The sequence below is a fragment of the Pristiophorus japonicus genome, chromosome 3, assembly GCF_044704955.1.
Source record: "Pristiophorus japonicus isolate sPriJap1 chromosome 3, sPriJap1.hap1, whole genome shotgun sequence".
NCBI lineage: Eukaryota > Metazoa > Chordata > Chondrichthyes > Pristiophoridae > Pristiophorus > Pristiophorus japonicus.
Genome location: NC_091979.1, coordinates 128,471,226 through 128,497,009, shown reverse-complemented (window position 1 = coordinate 128,497,009; position 25,784 = coordinate 128,471,226). Strand labels below are relative to the sequence as shown.

Sequence of the window (25,784 nt, the reverse complement as noted above, 5' to 3'; positions counted from 1 at the left end):
CTAACAGCTTCAGATCAAGCCCAAAATACAAATCAATATTCATGGAATCATAGAATGGATACAGCACAGAAAGATGCCATTTGGAAAATTCTCCAGTCCTCTGGCACCAGCCCCGTATCTAAGGCAGATTGGAGGATTATGGCCAGTAGCTCAGCAATTTCCACCCTTACCTCCCTCAGCATCCTAGGATGCATTCCATCCGGTCCTGGTGACTAATCGACTTCAAGTACAGCCGATCTTTCTAGTACCTCCTCTTTATCAATTTTTAGTAGCTCAACCTTCCTCTTCTTTCAATATGACTTTGGCTGCATCTTCTTCCTTGGTAAAGGCAGATGCAAAGTACTCATTTAGTACCTCAGCCATGCCCTCAATGCGTAGGTCTCCGTTTTGGTTCCTAATCATCCTTACCCCTCCTCTTATTACTCTTATTATTTATATGCCTATAGAAGACTTTTGTATTCCTTTTATATTAGCTGCCAGTGTATTCTCATACTCTCTCTTTGCCTTTCTTATTTCCTTTTTCACTTCCCCTCTGAACTTTCTATATTCAGCTTGCTTCTCATTTGTATTGTCAACCTGACGTCTGTCATACGCCCCCTTTTTCTGCCTCATCTTATTCTCTTCCTCTTTCATCATCGAGGGAGCTCTGGCTTTAGTTGCCCTATCCTCCATCTGCTTGGGAATGTAGGTCAAATGTATACAAACCTCTTTAAAGACAGCCCATTGTTCGATTACAGTTTTGCCCGCCAATCTTTGATTCCAGTTTACCCGGGCCAGATCCATTCTCAAATTCCCCCTCCTCCAATTAGGTATTTTTACTCTAGGTAGCTCCTTGTCCTTTTCCTTAGGATTGGGAGCAGTTTAGAATTCAGCAAAAAAGGACCAAGAAATTGATTAAGAGGGGAAAATAGAGTATGAGAGTAAACTTGCATGGAACATAAAACTGACTGCAAAGGTTTCTACAAATACATAAAAAGAAAAAGATTAGTGAAGACAAATGTAGGTCCTTTACAGTCAGAAATGGGAGAATTTATAATGGGGAACAAGGAAATGGCAGAACAATTAAATAAGTACTTTGGTTCTGTCTTCACGGAAGAGGACACAAATAATATCCCAGAAATGCTAGGGAACCAAGGGTCTAGTGAGCAAGAGGAATTAAAGGAAATGATTATGAGTAAGAAAATAGTGCTGGAGAAGCAAATGGGACTGAAGGCCGATAAATCCCTAGGGCCTAATGATCTGCATCACAGAGTACTAAAAGAGGTAGCCATGGAAATAGTAGATTCTATAGATTATGGAACAGTTCCTGCAGATTGGAGGGAGGCAAATGTAACACCACTATTTAAAAAAGGAGGGAGAGAGAAAACGGAACTACAGATTGGTTACCCTGACATCAGTAGTCGAAAAAATGCTAGAGTCTGTTATGAAGGATATGATAACGGCACACTTAGATAATATCAATGGGATTAAACAAATTCAGCATGGATTTATGAAAGGAAAATCATATTTGACAAACCCACAGGAGTTTTTTGAGGATGTAACTGATAGAATAGATAAGGGAGAACCAGTGGATGTAGTGTATTTGGATTTTCAGAAGGCCTTTGATAAAGTCCCACATAGGAGGTTAGTGTGCAAAATTAAAGCACATAGGATTGGGGGTAATGTACTGGCATGGATTGAAAATTGGTTAACTGTCAAGAAACAGAGAGTAGGAATAAACAAGTCTTTTTTGGGGTAGCGGGCAGTGACTAGTGGGGTACCACAGAGATCAGTGCTTGGGCTCCAGCTATTCACAATATATATAAATGATTTGGATGAGGGAACCAAATGTAATATTTCCAAGTTTGCTGACGACACAAAACTAGGTGGGATTGTGAGTTGTGAGGAGGATGCAAAGACGCTGTAAGGCGTTTTAGATAGGTTGAGTGAGTGGGCAAACACATAGCAGATGCAGTACAATGTGGATAAATGTGAAGTTATCCACTTTGGTCGGAAAAACATAAGGACAAAGTATTATTTAAATGGTGATGGCTTGGGAAGTGTCGGTGTACAGAGGGACCTTGGTGTCCTTGTACACCAATCATTGAAAGCAAACATGCAGGTGCAGCAAGCAGTTAGGAAGGCAAATGGTATGTTGGCATTCATTGCAAGAGGATTTGAGTACAGGAGCAAGGATGTCTTACTACAGTTATACAGGGCCTTGGTGAGACTGCACCAGGAATATTGTGTGCAGTTTTGGTCTCCTTACCTAAGAAAGGATATACTTGCCATAGAGGGAGTGTAGAGAAGGTTCACCAGATTCCTGGGATGGCAGGACTGCCATATGAGGACAGGTTGAGTCGACTAGGCCTGTATTCACTAGAGTTTAGAAGAATGAGAGGGGATCTCATTGAAACATATAACATTTTGACTGGGTTGGGTAGACTGGATGTGGGGAGCATGTTTCCTCTGGCTGGGAAGTCTAGAACAAGGGGTCACAGTCTCAGGATATGGGGTAGGAAATTTAGGGCCGAGATGAGGAAACATTTTTTCACTCAGAGGGTGCTGAACCTGTGGAACTCTCGACCACAGAAGGCTGTGGAGGCCAAGTCACTAAATATATTTAAGAGGGAGATAGATTGATTTCTAAACACAAAAGACATCAAGGGGTATGGGGAAAAAGCAGGAATATGTTGTTGAGATAGAGGATATGATCATATTGAATGGCAGTGCAGTCTCAAAGGGCCAAATGGCCTACTACTGCTCCTATTTTCTATGTGTCTATGTTTCTATGTTAGCTAATCTCAACTTTATGATACTATGATGACCCTTCCCTAAATGTTCCCCTACTGGTACTTGCTCCACTTGACCCACCTCATCCCCAGAACCAGTTCCAGCAATGCCGCCTTCCTTGTTGGGTTGGAAAAATACTGATCAAGAAAGCTCACTTGAACACACTTCAGAAATTCTTCCCCCTCTCTGTCCCAGTCTATATTAGGATAATTGAAGTCTCCCATTATCACTACTCTATAGTTCTTGCAAACCTCTATAATTTCCAAGTAAATTTGCTCCTCTATATCTTTCCCACTAGGTGGTGGCCTATAGAATACACCTAATAGTTTTATGGCACCTCTATTGTTTCGTAACTCTAACCAAATAAATTCTGTCCTTGATTCCTCCAGGCTATCCCCTCTCTCCAGCACTGTAATATTCTCCTTAATCAATACTGCCAGCCCACCTCCTCTCTTTCCTTTCCTATCTTTCCTGAACTCCTTGGGCCAAAATTGCCATTCGCCCCAAACGGGGCGCACGTTCCGTTTTTAAGTGTTCTTTCCGCCCAAATGCATGGCGGGCAATCCGGAGAAATTCAGCTCTTTCGGGTTTTTTTGAGCGGGGCAGATGTGGGGTCATCAGCGGGACAGAAATGCGGGGTGGGTCGGAACGGCCAGCACTCCAAGTCATCAGCGCCACGCTGATGACGTCAGCACGATGCTACGAACCGTGTCGTGCTGATGCGTCACAAGGTCCCTCCCCTTTAGTTAAAGGGGAGGGCCACTGTGAACTCTGCAACCACTTTAGTAGCAAACACTGGGCCACCAGGAAGGGTTTCGAGCGGGTCACCCAAGAGGGTAAGCTGTCGGGGGCACTGAGCAGCGGCCGATCCGCTCCAGCAGGGCAATTTCCCATGGGGCAATTTCCCGCCGGTGGTCAGTAAGAGATTGGCGCATGCCCAATGGGGCGTGAAGGCGGCCTGGGCGGTTCCTGTACACTACTCCAAAAATAAAAGAGGGCAATTTTCAAAATGATGACCCCTCCACACCAACTGAGCGGTGAGTCCTTACCGACCCGCGGCCGCCTCTTTGAGGTGGTCACGGATCTTATAGAAAGGGGCAATTTCTGCCCCCTTTTATCCAAGAATATTTAGGACCCAATCCTGCCCATTTTTGAGCCAGGTGTCTGTTATCATCACAACAACAAATTCCCATGTGGTTATTTGCACCTGCAGCTCACCAACCTTATTTAGCATGCTTCGTGTGTTTATACACATGCACTTTAAACCTATCTTAGACCTTCTTGTATTCTCTCTTAGTCTGAACCAACCTAATACTGTACTATTTCTTATTCTAGTACTATCTGTCTCTCCCAATCCTTTGTGCACCTTTAAAACAAACTTTCCAAAGTCAGACTGTGTTTTATTTTTCAGATGTATATTGTTACAAGTATTTTAGATTTATTGAAATGAAGAGTCTTCTTTCTATTATGAGGAATACAGGCAACCATTCCATTTTCTCAAAAGATCTAAATTGCAAGCAATCTATTCAAAATTGGAGATTTGTACACTATGAATTATTAGGCTGTATAAAGCTGAAGCTTCTCAAGGTCAACAGCGCAGCTCAAGCACTGCACCTTCCGTGCCTGGGAACAAGTGGTCTGACTTCACCCGATAAAACAAAGTCAGACTATTTGCATAATTTCCTGGAGGTCCTTCTACATCTCACATGACAATCCAGGAACATCTGGGCAGCCCATTTTGCTGTAGCACTTACCCAATGTATGGGGAGAGGCACTGGGCAGGAAGCGGCAAGGGAAGGAAGTGGCCAGTTAAATGTTATCGTGGCCTTTCACTCAGCGCTTGTTCCAAATGGGCTCTCTGCAGTCAAGGGGCTGCTCAGGCAACTCAGTAGCATTATGGGATGGGCACCTCATTTAAATAAAACTCAGGTTGGGTTTAATGAGCAGCTTGTGCAGTGGCTCCCAGCCCGATTTGTCCTTGGCATCTGCAATGGGACATGCTGAGTGCCTCGGACCTCTTTCAAGGCTTTGTGCCCGATTCTCTATAGTTAATCGTGTCACTCCTTCTCGTCTGAGTTGAGTAAGTCAAAAGTATTGTTCTTGGCAATTTCACGAATTGTAACCTTTCTGTTACAGCACTGGTTTACAGAACTGGAAATTCTAGCCATGCTCTTTGCAGCTGCCATTCATGACTATGAGCATACAGGGACCACAAATAACTTCCACATTCAAACCAGGTAAGAAGCAATATCGGCCAAAGTGTACGTAATAAAATGTTCATACAAATTTTTTTAAAGTGTGTGTCATTGTACTTCAGTAAAATTAATTTTAGTGCGGGTATCTTGGTAATAAAAATGGTGTAACATTCTACATTTATTAATTGGGTGACACTAGATGAGGCGGTCGAAATTAAATGGGTGACATTGAATTGGCTGCCTTTTATAAAACCCATTTGATAATCAGTTCTACTGAAGTCAATGGAAATGAATATCAGGTGGGGAGTTTAACGGGTGGCTGATTCAATACCATCTGCTCCGCACTACTGCCCAAGACAAACCTCTACCACAAGAATCAGAGCTCGCAATACATCAGGAGTTGTTATATTTTAGGTCTTTTTATTTTACAAATGCTGCCATTGTTTTTACTACAATATTCTTGCCATTGTTTATACAATTTGTGGTGATATCTTGTTTCATTTTGATCAAGTAAAAAAATGTATGCTGCATACTTCTGGAGATTTGCAAGAGTTACAAATTTGTGACATTTTCAATGTATTAACATATAAAGGAATTGCGTTTTTAAAACAAAAATGAAATAAGCATGTCCCCAAGCCTTCCTTCTGGAGTTTCTGCCCTAGAAATTGGGCCATGCCTTGAAGCATGAACCTGGTGCAGCGCCGAATGAGGCTGGTGGCAGGACCACAGAAAATTGGTCCACTGGCCTCACTTGCTTATTACCGGTGAACTGCAGATGCCAGTCACGTCAGAGGCAGCTAGCAATGGCTCACGCTGCGGTCATGCACAATAACATTTTGCAAAGGGGACCTCAAAGACATGTTAGGCCCCTTATTTTGTATGCAAAGGAACAAATGCCTGTTTCAAGCCTTTACCAATATGATGGGTGGTGCTTTTCCAGCCCAGAATGAACACAGGCACACCACCCACCATATTGGACCCTTAGGCACCAGTTGTACTCCTGTAAAATTAGCTGGCTCCAGGCCTCTGGTTTACTAATCCAGTAACATAACCACTACGCTATCGTACCCATATATGTTAACAACTTTTTAAAAACTTCTTTGCTCATCAGACTAATAGATACAAGTACCAGGCAATGTAACACTGTTGAACCTTTGGCTTCCACTTTTGATAGCAAGCATTCCTACCTCAGATACAGTGTTCAGCTCTTTCAATTCGAAGTCTGCAAACACTAACTCACTCTCTATTGTATCGGGGTTGATTTCCCCATGTCCTACACCAGCCATCCTTACAGTCTCTTAGTAATATAACAAGCCTCTGGAAGCCTCACAGCTCAGTCACTCTGGGTGTAATAGAAACTTACTTCTTTACATTACCAAGTTTGGCCAGAGGGGAAAACTAAATTTATTAAGACACAGAAACAGTTTTTCAGCTACAGTAATCCATGAATCATGTTGAATTCAAATAGCAATAAACATATTAATGCTGATTCACAGACTTCCTTTAACCATTTCCACACTTTATACAGTACATTTCTTATTAACATTTACTGTTTATCCATACTGTCTCTGAGTGGCTCAATGCAATTGTGGGCATCCGATGTGCTGAAGTACATTTGGCTTCGATTTCACCTATTAACACAATGCACATTGGTAATGGACACTGAAAGGAAGTTCCAAGTAACAAAATTAAAAAATCCCATTATGGCCCTCCACCCTAAACCCCTCTCCGTTTGCTGCCACCTCCTCTGTCCCCTCCCCCCACCCAGAAAACCTGCTGGTGCCCAACAAATGCCAGTAGCACTTAATTGGCTTCTAGCATATAGAATTAGGGTCTCTCCCCTCATGACATTTCTAGCACATCATAAGCGATGTATCACAAAAATATTCAAAATGAGCTGACGTTGCATTATAAAGGAAGGTCATCTCATTCACGCTCTGTTGCCTGAACACACTAGCCTCAGAGAGTGCTCAGTTATTATTAATTTCTGCCAAATTATTGTTCCCCAATCCCTCACTACCTTCTCCCAAGTTGTTCTAACTTGCACTGGTTCCAGTAAACTAATCATTTATTTTGACTCTACTCTCTTTCGCCTTGTCCAGTCTCTACCCACTGATATCTGTGACTCTCGTACTCTCCACCTCTTTGACAATTACAGGTTTCTTTGCACCAATCAACTCCTTTTTACCATTGGCTTCCACTTCCTTTTCACATTCATCGTTCAATATAGTGGTCTCCAGCCCTCCTCCTCTTCCCTGGGCAGTATCTCCATCTACTACTAGCCTCTTCTGTCACGTGGAACTATATTTAACATTTAACTTCTCTTTTAACTCCACACACTTTCTGCGAATCAAAGCTGTCACTATGGGAACCTACATGGGTTCCAGCTATGTTTGTTATTTCATAGGATATATGAGTCCTACTCTGGCCCATTGTCTGATCTCCTCTTATTACACTGATAATTGTGGTGGTACTTATTACTCTTGTTCTGCTCTGGAGAAGTTAATTGACTCTTTAAACCTCTTTCTCTTTTTCCAACTCTGAGGGTGAGCTTAATACAGATATCCATTACAAGCCCACTTACTTCCATAATTACAGTCTTGGCCTCCTTCCTGCAAAAACTCCACCCTTTTTTCTCAGTTTTTTGAAACCTTCACATTCAGCACCAGAAATTCTGAAACATGCTCCTTTTTTTTCTTTGGAGGCTTTACGCTCACTGTGATCATCAAGGCCTTTTCTGAATCTGCCCCATTTCCTAAGCCTCCATTCCTGGCTTTTTTCTCTCCTCTCACAACAACTTGCTCGAACACTCCATCTCACTGATCTGCATCTACCAGATCATCTCCCATCATTTGCACTATCTATAATCTCAACACCAAACATCTTCTCCTATCCTGTCCTCATATTTCCTCATCTTTTCCCACTGTGATATCCCATCACCATCAATTCAGGCTGATCCTTCTTTGAGAGTTTCCCATATAACAGCTGGCATTTCTTCCCACTCTATTATCCAAGTTCTCAAGCATTTTGTCTTCCTAAGCCTTTTCACTGTCTGACTGAAAAATCATTGTATGTCATCCAACATTTTTGCTGCTTTTCATTTCTACTCCCAAGCTATTCAATTCATTAGCTGCTTCTTTTTATTAGTAGTTAGTGTATTCAACTGTTCTTCCCTCATCTCCTTGCTTTGGCCAGTGTCGTTAAGGGAGTTGCCCAACTTCCCTTTTTAGTTTTGTCCAAACAGTGTCTTGTCCGATCAGTAACTTTGTTTAGGACCTTTGCAGCCAGGAGCAGAGGAGACTTGTATTCCATAAGACATGGCTCTATTCAAATCCAATGGTAACTGATGCACCACCAGTCTGCTGTGAGACATGATCAAATATTACATCTGTAATTGTGCAGTGACTCAACGTTCATGACCAAAAAAAGCTTAATACTACACACTAAACAACTTAAGTTTGATTAATATTTGGTTATGTTGCTAACTTATGTTATAGACTATCTGTAAAGATGCATGTTAATGTTCTTGGATACAATCAGACTGACATTAGTGCTCAGTCTTCCAGGTGCTTTATAGAACAATATAATTTACTATTTTTACTTCAAAATTACACCATGGTATATTAAACTATGATCACTTAGCATATTTATCTGAAATTTCTCTCTGTGCTATTTTAATGAAAATGCTAACTCATTTACGTTGTCTTAAATGGGTTAATGCCTCCACTAAAATAAAGAACAAGGAATGTCTGATGAATGCAATCTGTATATTTTTATTCATGACGTAATTTCAGTGCCTTTTTATCCAATCTAGATTTTTGTAGCCACTTTATCATAGTACAAAATATTTAATGCAAATTATTATATTTCATTCAATTATTAACAGGTCAGGTGTAGCTATTTTATACAATGATCGTTCTGTTCTTGAAAACTATCATGTGAGTGCTGCCTACCGATTAATGCAGGAAGAAGAAATGAATATCATGAGCAATTTATCGAAAGATGATTGGCGGTAAGATGAGACTCTGAGAATAAAACATAATATAAAAGACTATGGGGCCGAAATTGCCCCTTTCTATAAGAGCCATGAAAGAGGCGGCCATGGGTTGGTAAGGACTCACCGCTCGGTGGGCGCAGAGGGGCCGCCATTTTTTTAATTGCCCTCCTTTATTTTTGGAGCGGTGTATGGGACCGCTCCGGTTGTCATCTCACCCCGTCGGGCATGCGGCGACCCCTTAGCGACCGGTAGCAACCCCCTTTACGCACCACATGGGAAATTGCCCTATGGAAAATTGCCCCGTGGGAGCAGATCAGGCGAAGCTCGGTGCCCCCGACAGCTTAAAGGGTGGCTGCCATTTTATTTTAACTGTCGGTTGATTGCCAGACCCAACAGGCAGCCCTGCACCCCCTCTTGCGTACCAGGTCGCTGGTCCAACCGAAATCCTCCCTAGTGGCCCATTGTTTGCCACTAAAGTGGCTGCAGAGTTCGCAGCAGCCCTCCCCTTTAACTGAAGGTGAGGGACATTGTGACGCATCAGCGCAACGCGGCACGACCGTGTCGCGCTGATGACTCGTAGCGACGGCTGTTCCGACCCACCCGCACTTCTGCCCCACTGATAACACCATATCCGCCCCACTGCAAAAAAAAATAAAGAACTGAATTTCACCAGATACGCCGCCCCATGCATTGGGGTGGAGAAAACACTTAAAAATCGGTAAGTGCGGAGGGCAGTTTGGGATGGAGGGCAATTTTGGACCCGATATTTCAATCTATGTGAAGTGTTTTCTGAGACATGTGATAAAACATTATATAAATGCAAGTCTCTCTACTATTTGGTGTTGTAGTGTAATTATAGAATTGTCATGGAATTATTTCAGTTATTCTTTATTGGATATAGCCTCAAGCACTTTTGCACTAGATTACCAATCAGCTTTTAGACAATGTTTACAGCTGAAAGATATTGGCAGAGCAATATTTTGCATATGTGAAGTGTGGGCTCTATTTTTAAAAAGTGTGGTGGGGGTGGAAGAGTTCCATTAACTTAAGAGTCTTAATAGGTACTTCTCTAAGTGTATTTATAGGTTAATAAACAACAAAAATCATGAGCAGCAATTGTAGTGATTTTTATTCATGAGCTATTAATGAAATCAGAATAATATTGTAGGGAGCAGTGTATTGATGTATACCAGGGATTCTAATGTGATGGGCCAGATTTTTGAGAGGTTTGCAACTGCGTTTTCATCACGATTTGACCTTCTGTGGCGAAAACCCGGTCGCAAAGCCCAGGCGGGATCCTCGGGTACCTGTTTGCGATGGCGCTTTCAAGTATCGTCGGGGAGAGGTGCGCCAATGTGCAACGACTCAGATTGCATTTGCGTCCGAGTTTCGGCACTCTACCGATCCTTATGCCGCACCCAGAATAGCGACAGGTGAACCTGTGTGTGCAGCCCTGCCAGCAGTGGTAAGTATGAAAACCTGCAAAAAAGGTAAATTAAAGTTTTTAATTTTATATTTTTTTGCAGCGATTACTTAGCTAAAGGTCTTATAAATGTTTTTGGAATGCTTTTTGGAATGTTTTTTTTTTACCCTCCACCCAAGGCCTTTCTTGCAGCGCAAACGACCTCAGACTAAAGTTGCCGAAACTCGCGTTTTGCGCCGCGAATGCTTGTGCAACGTAAAGGCCGAAAAAACGGTAGCGCAGCGGAAATGGTAAGTTTCCCGTATCGCTACTGTTTTTGGCAAAAAACTCCTAAAGCCAAAAATCCGGCCCATGATGTCTTTGTGGACTTTATAGGCCTTGAGGCTACTTATAAAGTTTAAGTCCATGTTGCTATTCATGTACATATTTCTCAAGTCGTTGATACTAATAGAACTCAGTGTTCTGAGCTACAAATAATGCACCAATGAGTCAACAGCACTAACATCAGCTCTATCTAAACCTCCAGATCACAGCATTCAAAAAATACAAGCCAGCAAATAAATATAAACCAAAATAGGAATGAACTGCCTGGGTTTTGAGTGTCAGAGTGACTGTGCTTAGCGGACAAACATGAACCTAGGGCTGTATGTTGGACATGTCTGATTTACACAGTTGCTGCAACTTGTATAGCTTTTAACATTTGATTACTGGAAACGTTTTAGCTTTAGTGCAATTTTACAGCCTAATTGGTCCATTCCAACCTCATCATCATCATCATAGGCAGTCCCTCAGAATCGAGGAAGACTTGCTTCCACTCTTAGCATGAGTTCTTAGGTGACTGTACAGTCCAATACGAGAACCACATTCTCTGTCACAGGTGGGACAGACAGTGGTTGAAGGAAAGGGTGGGCGGGGAATCTGGTTTGCCGCACACGCCTTCCGCTGCCTGCGCTTGATTTCTGCATGCTCTTGGCGCCGAGACACGAAGAGCTCAGCGCCCTCCCAGATGCACTTCCTCCGCTTAGGGCGGTCTTTGGCCAGGGACTCCCAGGTGTCAGTGGGGATGTCGCATTTTATCAGGGAGGCTTTGAGGGTGTCCTTGTAACATATCCGCTGCCCACCTTTGGCTCGTTTGTCGTGGACGAGTTCCGAGTAGAGTGCTTACTTTGGGAGTCTCGTGTCTGGCATTTGAACTATGTGGCCTGCCCAGCGGAGCTGATCAAGTGTGGTCAGTGCTTCGATGCTGGGGATGTTGGCCTGGACGAGGACGATAACATTGGTACATCTGTCCTCCGAGGGGATTTGTAGGATCTTGCGGAGACATCGTTGGTGGTATTTCTCCCGCAACTTGAGGTGTCTACTGTACATGGTCCACGTCTCTGAGCCGTACATGAGGGCAGGTATTACTACAGCCCTGTAGACCATGAGCTTGGTGGCAGTTTTGAGGGCCTGGTCTTCAAACACTCTTTTCCTCAGGTGGCCGAAGGCTGCACTGGTGCACTGGAGGCGGTGTTGGATCTCGTCGTCAATGCCTGCTCTTGTTGAGCATGCTACCCGCCATCATCTCAGTGAGACCCCAACACTGCACGAGGTAGAAAAAGCCAGAAGACAGCTAAAAAACAACAAGGCTATGGGAGCGGATGGAATCCCTGCTGAGGCACTGAAGTATGGTGGAGAGGCACTGCTGGCGTGAATCTCTCTCATCTGGAAGGAGGAGAGCATGCCAGGAGATTTTAGAAATGCAGTGATCGTGACCATCTTTAAAAAAGGGGACAAGTCCGACTGTAGCAACTACAGAGGAATCTCCCTGCTATCAGCCACTGGGAAAGTCGTCACTAGAGTCCTCCTCAACCGTCTTCTCCCCGAGGCCAAGGAGCTCCTCCCGGAGTCACAGTGCAGATTTCCATGCCAACCACATGACCATTGGTGCATCATTAATTATATTGTCTTTAAGGACCAAACTCTAACCTTCAACTTGACTATCACTCTGCAGCCAAGTCCACACCTTTCTACTTGCACTCTCCAAGCCTCTGTCCTTTTTGCAATCTATTCCAAGTCCCAACCTTCTTTCTAGCTCCAACCCCAGGCTCCATTCCAACCCACCACAGACTTGAAAAGCAACAAGAAACAGATATTTCAGCTTCCCATTCCTAAAACCCAACTCCCAGGAATAGACCATGGGCTAGATTTTCCATTATTTTTGCATGCATAATGCCCACAACGTCCATTTTAATGCTGAAATGACGGGTCAAGCACAGATATCGCCCATTTAGCCACAAAATGGTAACTGACGCCCATTTTTCGGTCACTTATCACCGAGCGTTACTTTCCGCATAGAAACATAGAAACATAGAAACATAGAAAATAGGTGCAGGAGTAGGCCATTCGGCCCTTCGAGCCTGCACTATCATTCAATAAGATCATGGCTGATCATTCACCTCAGTACCCCTTTCCTGCTTTCTCTCCATACCCCTTGATCCCTTTAGCCGTAAGGGCCTTATCTAACTCCCCCTTGAATATATCCAATGAACTGACGTCAACAACTCTCTGCGGTAGGGAATTCCACAGGTTAACAACTCTCTGAGTGAAGAAGTTTCTCCTCATCTCAGTCCTAAATGGCTTATCCCTTATTCTTAGTCTATGTCCCCTGATTCTGGACTTTCCAAACATTGGGAGCATTCTTCCAGCATCTAACCTGTTCAGTCCCGTCAGAATTTTATATGTTTCTACGAGATCCCCTCTCATCCTTCTAAACTCCAGTGAATACAGGTCCAGTCGATCCAGTCTCTCCTCATATGTCAGTCCTGCCATCCCAGGAATCAGTCTGGTGAACCTTCGCTGCACTCCCTCAATAGCAAGAACGTCCTTCCTCAGATTAGGAATCCAAAACTGCACACAATATTCCAGGTGAGGCCTCACTAAGGTCCTATACAACTGCAGTAAGACCTCCCTGCTCCTATACTCAAATCCCCTAGCTATGAAGGCCAACATACCATTTGCCTTCTTCACCGCCTGCTGAACCTGCATGCCAATTTCAATGACTGATGTACCATGACACCTAGGTCCCGCTGCACCTCCCCTTTTCCTAATCTGCCGCCATTCAGATGATATTCTGCCTTTGTGTTTTTGCCACCAAAGTGGATAACCTCACATTTATCCACATTATACTGCATCTGCCACGCATTTGCCCACTCACCTAATCTGTCCAAGTCACCCTGCAGCCTTTTAACGTCCTCCTCACTGCTCACACTGCCACCCAGCTTAGTGTCATCTGCAAACTTGGAGATATTACACTCAATTCTCTCATCCAAATCATTCATGTATATTGTAAATAGCTGGGGTCCCAGCACTGAGCCCTGCGGTACCCCACTAGTCACTGCCTACCATTCTGAAAAGGACCCGTTTATCCCAACTCTCTGCTTCCTATCTGCCAACCAGTTCTCTATCCACCTCAGTACATTACCCCCAATACCATGTGCTTTAATTTTGCACACCAATCTCTTGTGTGGGACCTTGTCAAAAGCCTTTTGAAAGTCCAAATACACCACATCTACTGGTTCTCCCTTGTCCACTCTACCAGTTACATCCTCGCATGTGCGTAACGCTGAGAAAAAAATAATACCGCCCGCCCACTTTTTTTGGGTGGATTCATCAGAATGGGCAATCCCAATGCCCATAATATCGCCCAGCGTTACATTCGGCATGTAATTAACGCCGAGATTTAAAAATACCGCCGGCCACTGTTCTTTATCGTAAAGATCAAATTTGCCGAAACTAACGCCAGGAGATCGCCCATCCTTACTTTCGGCACCTCCCACACATCTCGCCCACAATATCGCTTGCCAACAAAACCGCCGGGAAAATGTGGAACTAACCTGAACTACTCACAGCGGTATGGACGCCATGTTTTAAATCACATGTTGCATCATTTAAAAGGCTGCTCTGCTTCAACCTGAATCATGGGAAACGAGCATTGCCTTGCATTGCTAAAGACGGCGCCACTTTACGGCAGAAAGTCACAGAGATTTAACGCTAATGCCCATTTCAATCGCTTGTGCTAACGCCCAATTTTTAAAATGGATACTAGGAGCTTTGAAAATGGGTGACAAACCGACGATCTGAAAACCCATTTTTACCGCCCACACCGGAAATACCGTCCATTTTTGGTCGATCTGCACAAAAGTGTAAAATCTAGCCCATTTTTCTGCAGCAATTTAAAGCCAAAACCTTCCTCCAGGTCTCCATGACAAGCGAGATGAAAAGGAATTCAGTATTCAGGAGACCTAACCAACTTCTTGGGTTCAGGTTGAAGCTTGGGGTTTAGTTCCTTGGGAACAATATGAACAATGATGCAATCTTTTAAAAAAGAAAAGAAAATATTTACCTTTACCGACTACCGGTAGAGCATCACAAAGCCTAGAGAAAGGAGGACAGGCAAGTACCCTGCATGTTTCGCCCACTTCTTCTTGAAAGGAGCAATCAGGATCCTACAACAAGCATTGGACCCCAATTTGCATATTTGAACAGCCTCCTGCCTGTTTTGGGTGGGAGTGTTGGCCATCCATTTAAAGGTCTACCTGAAAGTTGATTCAAGTGGTCAAATAGCTGCACAGATTCCTACCAGATTTGCAACTGCCAGTTACCTGTATTTCAGGCAAGAAATGGGCAGTGAGCAGCTGAAATTCTTCCAATTGATCTTTGTGTTTGTTTTGATTCTGGTGCAATAAGCACTGCTGTACTGTAAGGGTTACAAGGATAACTGCTCCTTAGGATCATTCTAACTTAAACCGTTTGACCAAAATAGCAATAAAGTCACATTCTTCAACATAATATCAAGAATTAACCCTAAATACATTTGGCTTTAGTAAGAATATTTAGACAGGCTGGCATTTCAACTGGTGAGCTGTACTTGAGGGTTGACATTCCTTCAGTCGTGGGAACATTAGAAGTTCAGCACCTTTTTATATATTTTTTCCATTCTTTTATTTGAGACATGGAAAGAAAGCTAGCTGCCAGATCTATTCCATATTTAGCATTGTGAATCAGCTAGTCATGTTTTGTTTTATAAATCAAACAGGGAGCTGCGTTCATTGGTGATAGAGATGGTTTTATCGACCGACATGTCTTGTCATTTTCAACAAATCAAGACCATGAGAAATACTTTGCAGCAGCCTGAAGGGTGAGGCAATCTCCTTTGCTTGATAAATTCTTCTAAAAACAGCAAAGTTGTAATTGTGTAGTAAACAATACCATCTGCTTACAGTCCTTGAATGCAGCAAGTCAGACGTGTGTCCTTGATTTTTCAGAACTGACAAAGCCAAAGTCATGTCATTAATGCTGCACGCAGCCGACATAAGTCATCCTGCAAAATCCTGGCAACGGCACTACCGCTGGACAATGACATTAATGGAAGAATTCTTTAGACAGGTAAAGGCTTTTGATGTACTTTGAAGCAACATATGCAAAGGAGCACTCTTTACTCAATAAATGTGGTACAGGTATTGTAGAAACACCATTTTCTAAAGCCAGTGTCTTGTCATGTGAACATTATATATCCTTTAATTAGGAATATTTTAATTAAGAGTATTATTCCATTTTATGTACACTATTCATAGAGCATTTTGAATATTGGGCCCAGAGATTCCGCACCATACCCATGTATAATCAGGGCAAGTCAATTTTGTGGGGGCAGCTAACTGGAGCTAACCCAGTTTTGCATCCCTAAATTCCCTCAAGTTTTAGACATTCCGCAGGCCGAGTCCCAAGTGAGATAATTTACATATATTATAATGAAGGTCAGTGGCACTGTAGCTCTGAGTTTCCTGCTGTTACTCTCGCAATGTGCTCTGGCTAAGTTAGAAAGAGAATTAGAAGGTGCAGTTGTTGCCAGGATCGGCTGAAACTGGCAGAAGAGAGGAGTTTCTGAGTTTAAACAGTGTGGAGAGTTTTGCTAGCGACTTCTGCAGCTGGGAACAAATGTTTGCATTACTTTTTTTGTGGCATTCTCTCTACACAGCCCTGGACTGTTTTCTGATTGATACTGAGATTAGGAGATTTTGACCCTTATACCGCTGCCTCTCCAACAGTAAGAGCTTCTCCGTCTCATCAGCAGAGACCTAGTCAGGAAAAAGATTCTTGCTGAAATCCCATCCTGCATGTTAAATGAGGCATCCCAAGAAAAAAGTTAAAAATAAATCTTGCTATCAATCAAATGTGTCATGCTATTCAGTGGTTCTGACCATGCTGACCAATGTTGTCAGTCACCTATTTGATAAATATGTGGCTAGCACATTATTTGATATCGCAGTGTTATCAGTGAATGAGACATAGGTAAAACAGTTGAGGAGAATACTGATTTTCAACCACAGGCAGCACAACCCTTGTGTTCCAAATTAGCTGTAGGTCCTTATGGCACCACACTAGTTATAGTTTGACAATCTGAAAATGATCCATTTATCCCAACTCTCTATTTTTTGTTAGTCAGCCAATCCTCTATCCATGCTAATATATTGCCCACAACCCCGTGAGCTCTTATCTTAACCTTTTATGTGGCACCTTACCAAATGCCTTCTGGAAATCCAAATACACTACATCTACTGGTTCCCCTTTATCCACCCTGCTCGTTATATCCTCAAAGAACTATAGCAATTTTTCAAACATGATTTCCCTTTCATAAAACCATGCTGACTCTGTTTGACTGTGTTATGATTTTCTAAATGACCTGCTACTACTTCCTTAGTAATGGACTCCAGCATTTTTCCAATGACAAATGTTAGGCTAACTGGTTTATAGTTTCCTGATTTCTGTTTCCCTCCTTTCTCAAATAGGGGCATTACATTTGCGGTTTTCCAATCCGCTGGCACCTCTCCAGAATCCAGGAAATTTTGGTAGATTATAACCAATGCATCCACTATCTCTGCAGTCACTTCTTTTAAGACCCTAGGATGCAGGCCATCAGATCTAGGGGACTTGTCCTCCATTAGTTGGACTAGTACTTTTTCTCTAGTGATAGTGATTGTTTTAAGTTCCCCCCTCCCTATAGACACTTGATTATCTATTATTGGGATGATTTTTGTGTCTTCTACCATGAAGGCTGATACAAAATATTTGATCAAAGTCTCTGCCATTTCCCTGTTTCCCATTATTAATTCCCCAGTCTCATTCTCTAAGGGACCAACATATACTTTAGCTACTCTCTTCCTTTTTATATACCTGTAGAAGCTCTTACTGTCTGTTTTTATATTTCTTGTTAGTTTACTCTCATAATCTATCCTCTCTCTTCATTATTTTTTTAGTTGTCATTTGCTGGTTTCTAAAAATTTCCCAATCTTCTGGCCTACTGCTAATCTTCGCAACATTGTATGCCTTTGTTCTCAATTTGGTACCATCCTTTATTTCCTTTGTTAGCCATAGATGGTTCATCCTTCACTTAGAGTCTTTCTTTCTCACTGGAATATATCTTTGCTAAGAGTTCAGAAAAATCTCCTTAATGTCTGCCACTGCTACCGTCTTACCCTTTAATCTATTTTCCCAGTCTACTTTAGCCAACTCTGCCTTCATAAATTTGTAATTGCCTTTGTGTAAGTTCAAAGCAATAGCTTGAGATCCAACTTTCTCACCCTCCAACAGAATTTGAAATTCTAACATCACTCTTCCCTATGAGATCATTAATGAATCCGGTCTCATTACACATTACCAGATCTAAAATAGCCTGCTCCCTGGTTGGTTCCACAATGTATTGTTCTAAGAAACCATCCCGAAAACACTCGATGAACTCTTCCTCAAGGCTACCTTTGGCAATTTGATTTGTCCAATCAATATGAAGATTAAAATCGCCCATGATTATTTCAGTACCTTTCTTACAAGCCTTCATTATTTCTTGATTTATACTGATTTACTGTAAGGGGGCCTATAGACTACTCCCACCAGTAACTTGTTTCCCTTTCTTATCTCCACTTAAACTGTTTCTACATCTTGATCTTTTGAGCTAATATCATTTCTCACTACTGCACTGATCTCATCCTTTATTAACAGAACTACCCCACCTCCTTTTCCTTTAAGAACATAAGAACATAAGAAATAAGAGCTGGAGTAAGCCATACGGCCCCTTGAGCCTGCTCCACCATTTAATACGACCATGGCTGATCCGATCATGGACTCAGGTCCACTTTCCTGCCGCTCCCCATAACCCCTTAATCCCTTATCGGTTAAGAAACTGTCTATCTCTGTCTTAAATTTATTCAGTTTATTCAGAGGCTCCCACAGCTCTCTGAGACAGCAAATTTCACAGATCCACAACCCTCTGAGAGAAGAAATTACTCCTCATCTCAGTTTTAAATGGGCGGCCCCTTATTCTAAGATTATGCCCTCTAGTTCTAGTCTCCCCCATCAGTGGAAACACCCTCTCTGCATCCATCTTGTCAAGCCCCCTCATAATCTTATACGTTTCGATAAGATCACCTCTTATTCTTCTGAATTCCAATGAGTAGAGGCCCAACCTCCTCAACCTTTCCTCATAAGTCAACCCCCTCATCTCCGGAATCAACCTAGTGAACCTTCTCTGAACTGCCTCCAAAGCAAGTATATCCTTTCGTAAATATGGAAACCAAAACTGCATGCAGTATTCCAGGTGTGACCTCACCAATACCCTATATAACTGTAGCAAGACTTCCCTGCTTTTATATTCCATCCCCTTTGCAATAAATGCCAATATTCGATTGGCCTTCCTGATCACTTGTTGTACCTGCATACTGACCTTTTGTGTTTCATGCACAAGTACCCCCAGGTCCTGCTGTACTGCAGCACTTTGCAATTTTACTCCATTTAAATAATAACTTGCTCTTTGATTTTTTTTGCTAAAGTGCATTACCTCACTTATCCAACATTATACTCCATCTGCCAAATTTTTGCCCAATCACTTAGCCTGTCTATGTCCTCTTGCAGATTTTTTGTGTCCTCCTCACACATTGCTTTTCCTCCCATCTTTGTATCATCAGCAAACTTGGCAACGTAACACTCGGTCCTTTCTTCCAAGTCGTTAATATAGATTGTAAATAGTTGGGGTCCCAGCACTGATCCCTGCAGCACCCCACTAGTTATTGATTGCCAACCCGAGAATGAACTATTTATCCCGACTCTCTGTTTTCTGTTAGTTAGCCAATCCTCTATCCATGCTAATATATTATCCCCAACCCCATGAACTTTTATCTTGCAGTAACCTTTTATATGGCACCTTGTCAAATGCCTTCTGGAAGTCCAAATACACCACATCCACTGGTTTTCCCTTTATCCACCCTGTTCGTTACATCCTCAAAGAATTCCAACAAATTTGTCAAATATGACTTCCCTTCATAAATCCATGCTGACTCTGCCTGACTGAATTATGCTTTTTTAATAATGGGTTCCAACATTTTCCCAACCACAGATGTTAGGCTAACTGGTCTATAGTTTCCTGCTTTTTGTCTGCCTCCTTTTTTAAATAGGGACGTTACATTTGCAGTTTTCCAATCTGCTGGGATCTCCCCAGGTAATTTTGGTAAATTACAACCAATGCATCCATTATCCCTGCCGCTACTTCTCTTAAGATCCTAGGATGCAAGGTCCCGGGGATTTATCCACCTTTAGTCCCATTATCTTATTGAGTGATTGTGATTGTGTTAAGTACCTCCCCCCTCTATAGCTCCTTGACTATCCACTGTTGGGATATTGTTTGTGTCTTCTACCATAAAGACTGATGCAAAATATTTGTTCAGAGTTTCTGCCATCTCCATGTTCCCCATTGCTAATTCCCCAGTCTCGTCCTCTAAGGGACTAACATTTACTTTAGCCACTCTTTTCCTTTTTATATACCTATAGAAATCCTTGCTATCTGTTTTTTATATTCCGTACTAGTTTTCTTTCATAGTCTGTTTTCCCTTTCTTAATAATTTTTTTAGTCATTCTTTGCTGGCTTTTAAAAGTTTCCCAATCTTCTGTCCTCCCACTAGTTTTGGCCACTTTGTATGCCCTTGTTTTTAATTGGATACCGTTCTTTATTTCTTTAGTTAGCCATGGATGGCTATCTTTTCTTTTACACCCTTTTCTCCTCAGTGGAATATATTTTTCTTGAGAGTTGTGAAATATCTCCTTAATGTACACCACTGTTCATCAGCTGTTCTACATTTTAATCTATTTTCCCAGTCCACTTCAGCCAACTCTGCCCTCATACCTTCATAGTCTCCTTTATTTAAGCTTAGTACACTGATTAGAGATCCAACTTTCTCACCCTCCATCTGAACTTGTAATTCAACCATGCTATGATCACTCATTCCAAGGGAATCCTTTACGATGAGGTTGTTTATTAATCCTGTCTCATTACACAGGACCGGATCCAAGATAGCCTGCCCCCTAATTCATTCCATTACATACTGCTCAAGGAACTCGTCCCTTATGCACGCTATGAACTCTTCCTCAAGGCTGCCCTGACCAATTTGATTGGTCCAATCAATATGGATGTTAAAATCATCCACGATCATTACTGTTCCTTTTTACAAGCCCCCACTATTTCCTGGTTTATACTCTGACCAACAGAGTTGCCATTGTTGGGGGCCTATAGACTATGCCCACGAATGACTTTTCCCCCTTATTATTCCTTATCACCACCCAAACTGTTTCAACATCCTAATCATTTGAGCCAATATCGTTTCTCACTATTGCAGTGATTCCATCCTTTATCAATAGAGCTACCCCACCTCCTTTTCCTTTCTGTCTGTCTTTCCAGATTGTCAAATACCCCTTCATATTTAATTCCTAGTCCTGGTCACCTTGCAATCACATGTCTGTAATGGCTATCAGATCATACCCATTTGTAACTATTTGTGCCGTCAACTCATCTATTTTGTAACGAATGCTACGTGGATTTAGACAAAGTGTTATGTATTTAACCCTTTGTAACTTGCATTACACCCGACCACCAGAGGGCCCACCTGTTGGAGTCCCAAGGCAACCCAGCATCCCTTGCGAGCACAGTATATAAGCAGGCCACCCATGAGATACCTGCACTCTGGAACCTAAATAAAGGAGCTAAGGTCACACTTGCTCATTACAATCAGTACTCAGTCTCACCATTTATTGTGAGTGTAACAATTGGCGAATAAGGTAACGAACAACCGTGCGAAAATGCAAAGAACAGTCGGCATCCTGGAGAAGTTCTCAGAAGGGGACGATTGGGAGGCCTTCGTGGAGAGACTCGACCAATACTTTGTGGCCAATGAGCTGGAAGGGGATGAGAATGCCACCAAACGAAGGGTTATCCTCCTAACTGTCTGTGGGGCAACAACCTATGGCCTCATGAAGAATCTCCTGGCCCCGGCAAAACCAACAGAGAAATCCTACGAAGAATTGTGTACACTGGCCGGGAGCACCTAAATCCTAAGGAAAGTGTTTTGATGGAGAGATATCGGTTGTACACGTGTAAACGATCGGAGGGCCAGGAAGAGGCGAGCTACGTCGCCGAACTAAGGCGCCTCACAGGACAGTGTGATTTTGAGGGATTCCTAGAACAAATGCTCAAAGACTTTTTTGTACTGGGCATCGGACATGAGACAATCCTTCGCAAACTGTTGACTCTGGAAACTCCGAATCTGAGTAAAGCCGTAACAATAGCGCAGGCATTTATGTCCACCAGCGACAACACCAAGCAGATTTCGCAGAACAAAGAAGTTTCGGCCAGTACTGTGCAAAAAGTAACATCGGTTTTGAGCAGAAATGTACAGGGCAGAACGTACACGCCGGCTGTTGTGGCCCGACCTCAATTGACCCAGAGTCCGCCATCATCTGTTAATGCGGTGCAGTTAACACCCTGTTGGCGCTGTGGAGGTGATCATCAGCCCCATCAATGCCGCTTTAAGCACTATGCGTGCAATGGTTGCAGAACAATGGGACACCTTCAACGAATGTGCAGGCGAGCTGAAAACCCTGCAAACCCTGCAAATCACCACGTTGCAGAGCATGATCAATCCACAGTGGATCAGACTGAGTTGGAAACTCATACGGAGGAGGCAGAAGTTCACGACGAAACACCCATCGATAATGTTGAAAGTTGAACTGAACGGCATTCCAGTATCTATGGAGCTGGACACGGGGCCAAGTCAATCCATAATGAGTAAAAAGGCCTTTGACAGGCTGTGGGGAAAGAAGGCACACAGGCCTAAGCTCAGCCCTATTCACACTAAACTGAGGACTTATACCAAGGAACTAATCCCTGTAATTGGCAGTGCTGAAGTCAAAGTCTCCTATGATGGAGCAGTACACGAACTCCCACTGTGGATTGTGCCAGAGGATGGCCTCACGTTGTTTGGCAGAAGGTGGCTGGGGAAAATCTGCTGGAACTGGGATGACTTCCGAGCACTTTCGTCCGTCACGACGCCTCATGTACCCAGGTTCTAAGCAAGTTCCCATCGTTATTCGAGCCAGGCATTGGAAGCTTCTCGGGGGCGAAAGTGCAGATCCATTTGGTTCCCGGTATGCAACCCATCCACCACAAGGCTCAGGCGGTACCGTACACGATGCGTGAAAAAGCGGAAATTGAGCTGGATAGGCTGCAACGTGAAGGCATCATTCAATGACTGGGCCAGTCCAATTGTCCCGTTACTCAAGGAAAACGGTACAGTTAGAATTTGCGGGGACTAAAAAGTAACGATTAACCGTTTTTCGCTGCAGGACCAGTACCTGCTACCCAAGGCAGATGATCTATTTGCGACCCTGGCTGGAGGGAAGACGTTCACTTAGCTGTACCTGACCTTGGCCTACATGACGCAGGAGCTGGAAGAGTCTTCGAAAGGCATCAACACGCACAAAGGTCTGTTTATCTACAAACGATGCCCGTTCGGGATTCGGTTGGCCACAGCGATCTTCCAGCGGAACATGGAGAGCCTGCTAAAGTTGGTTCCTTGCACAGTGGTCTTCCAGGATGACATATTGGTTACAGGTCGGGACACCATTGAGCACTTGAAGGATCTGGAAGAGGTTCTTAGTCGATTGGATCACGTGGGGCTCAGGTTGAAACGCTCGAAGTGTATTTTCCTGGTACAGGACGTCGAATTCTTAGGAAGAAGAATCGCAGCAGATGGCATCAGACCCACCGATGCCAAGACGGAGGCCATCAAGAACGTACTGCGACCACAGAACGTGACGGAGCTGCGGTCGTTCCTGGGGCTCCTTAACTATTTCGGTAATTTCCTACCTGGGTTAAGCACCCTGCTAGAACCCCTACATGCGCTACTGCGCAAGGGAGACGACTGGGTATGGGGGAATTCACAAGAGGCTGCCTTTAAGAAAGCCAGAAATTTATTGTGTTCTAACAAACTGCTTGTCCTGTATAATCCATGTAAATGATTAGTGTTAGCTTGCGATGCATCGTCATACGGGGTCGGGTGTGTGTTACAACAGACCAATGATTCGGGGATTTTGCAACCGGTTGTGTATGCGTCCAGGCGTTTGTCCAAGCCCGAAAGGGCCTACAGCATGGTTGAAAAAGAGGCTCTGGCATGCGTTTACGGGGTTAAAAAAAATGCACCCGTACTTATTTGGCCTCAAGTTCGAGCTTGAAACTGACCACAAGCCGCTCATATTGCTGATCTCTGAGAGCAAAGGGATTAATACCAATGCCTCTGCCCGCATCCAAAGATGGGCGCTTATGCTGTTGGCATACAACTATGTAATCCGCCACAGACCGGGCACAGAGAACTGCGCAGATGCTCTCAGTCGGCTATCATTGCCCACCACCGGGGTGGAAATGGCACAGCCAGCGGACTTGCTCATGGTCATGGAGGCATTTGAGAATGTGAAGTCCCCCGTTACGGCCCACCAGATCAGGACCTGGACCAGCCAGGATCCTTTACTGTCCTTAGTAAAAAACTGTGTCCTCCATGGGAGCTGATCCAGTGTTCCAGTGGAGAGCAGGAAGCGATTAAGCCATTCCACAGATGCAAAAACGAGTTGTCCCTGCAGGTGGACTGTCTTTTGTGGGGCAATCGTGTGGTCTTGCCCAAGAAAGGCAGAGACACATCTATTTGCGAACTGCACAACACCCACCCAGGCATCATAATGATGAAAGCCATAGCCAGATCTCACATGTGGTGGCCTGGCATTGACTCAGATTTAGAATCATGCGTGCGCCAGTGCAACACTTGCTCTCAGCTGAGCACTGCACCCAGAGAGGCACCGCTACGTTTGTGGTCGTGGCCATCCAAACCGTGGTCGAGGATCCACGTAGACTATGTGGGCCCATTTCTAGGCAAAATGTTTTTGGTTGTCGTGGACGCTTACTCAAAATGGATTGAATGTGCAAAAATGTTTGTAAGCACATCCACGGCCACCATTGAAAGCCTACGAGCCATGTTTGCCATGCAAGGCTTGCCGGATGTCCTAGTCAGCGACAATGGGCCGTGCTTCACCAGTGCTGAATTCAAGGAATTCATGACCCACAACGGGATCAAACACGTCACATCTGCCCTGTTCAAGCCCGCATCCAATGGCCAGGCAGAACGGGCAGTTCAGACCATCAAGCAAAGCTTGAAACGCGTGTCAGAAGGTTCCCTGCAGACCTGGTTGTCCCGAATGCTGCTCAGCTACCACACCAGACCCCACTCACTCACCGGGGTTCCCCCAGCTGAGCTGCTAATGAAAAGGGCGCTTAAAGCAAGGCTCTCTCTTGTCCATCCTGATCTCCATGATCACGTGGAGGACAAGCAACATCAACAAAGTATGTACCATGACCTCGCAAATTTGTCACGCAATATTGAGATCAATGATCTTGTGTTTGTGCTCAATTATGGACATGGTCCCAAATGGCTCGCTGGCACGGTCACAGCCAAAGGGAGGAGTAGGGTGTTTCAGGTCAAACTGACCAATGGACAAACGCACAGAAAACATTTGGACCAAATCAAATTGCGGTTCACCAATAGCTACAAACAACCCGAAGAGGACACCACCAACTTTGACCCTCCAACATACACACAAGTGGCAGCTGACTTCATAGTTGACCACGAAACCAAACTCATCATCCCCAGTAGCCCGGCAAGGCCGACTGTCCAACAGCCCAGTGAAGAACTGACCAACCCACCCACACCAGCATTTATACCGAGACAATCGACAAGGGAGCGCAAAGCCCCAGATCGTCTCACCTTGTAACTAAGTGTACTGTTGACTTCACGGGGAAATGATGTTATGTATTTAACCCTTTGTAACTTGCATTACACCTGACCACCAGAGGGCCCACCTGTTGGAGTCCCAAGGGATCCCAGCATCCCTTGGGAGTACAGTATATAAGCAGGCCACCCACGAGGTACCTGCACTCTGGAACCTTAATAAAGGAGCTAAGGTCACACTTGCTCATTACACACAGTACTCAGTCTCA

General features: G+C 43.7%; 1 protein-coding gene across 1 annotated transcript in view; it reads left to right on the top strand.

Annotated features, from left to right (window-relative positions):
* The window catches only part of LOC139259888 (dual specificity calcium/calmodulin-dependent 3',5'-cyclic nucleotide phosphodiesterase 1A-like), a 157,757-nt gene that overhangs the window by 21,075 nt on the left and 110,898 nt on the right, over positions 1-25,784 (top strand). The window contains exons 5-8 of the mRNA XM_070875813.1: positions 4,909-5,009; positions 8,854-8,979; positions 15,465-15,566; positions 15,694-15,814. Of these exons, the coding sequence (XP_070731914.1) occupies positions 4,909-5,009; positions 8,854-8,979; positions 15,465-15,566; positions 15,694-15,814 (450 nt within the window). The remainder of the gene's footprint in view (positions 1-4,908; positions 5,010-8,853; positions 8,980-15,464; positions 15,567-15,693; positions 15,815-25,784) is intronic.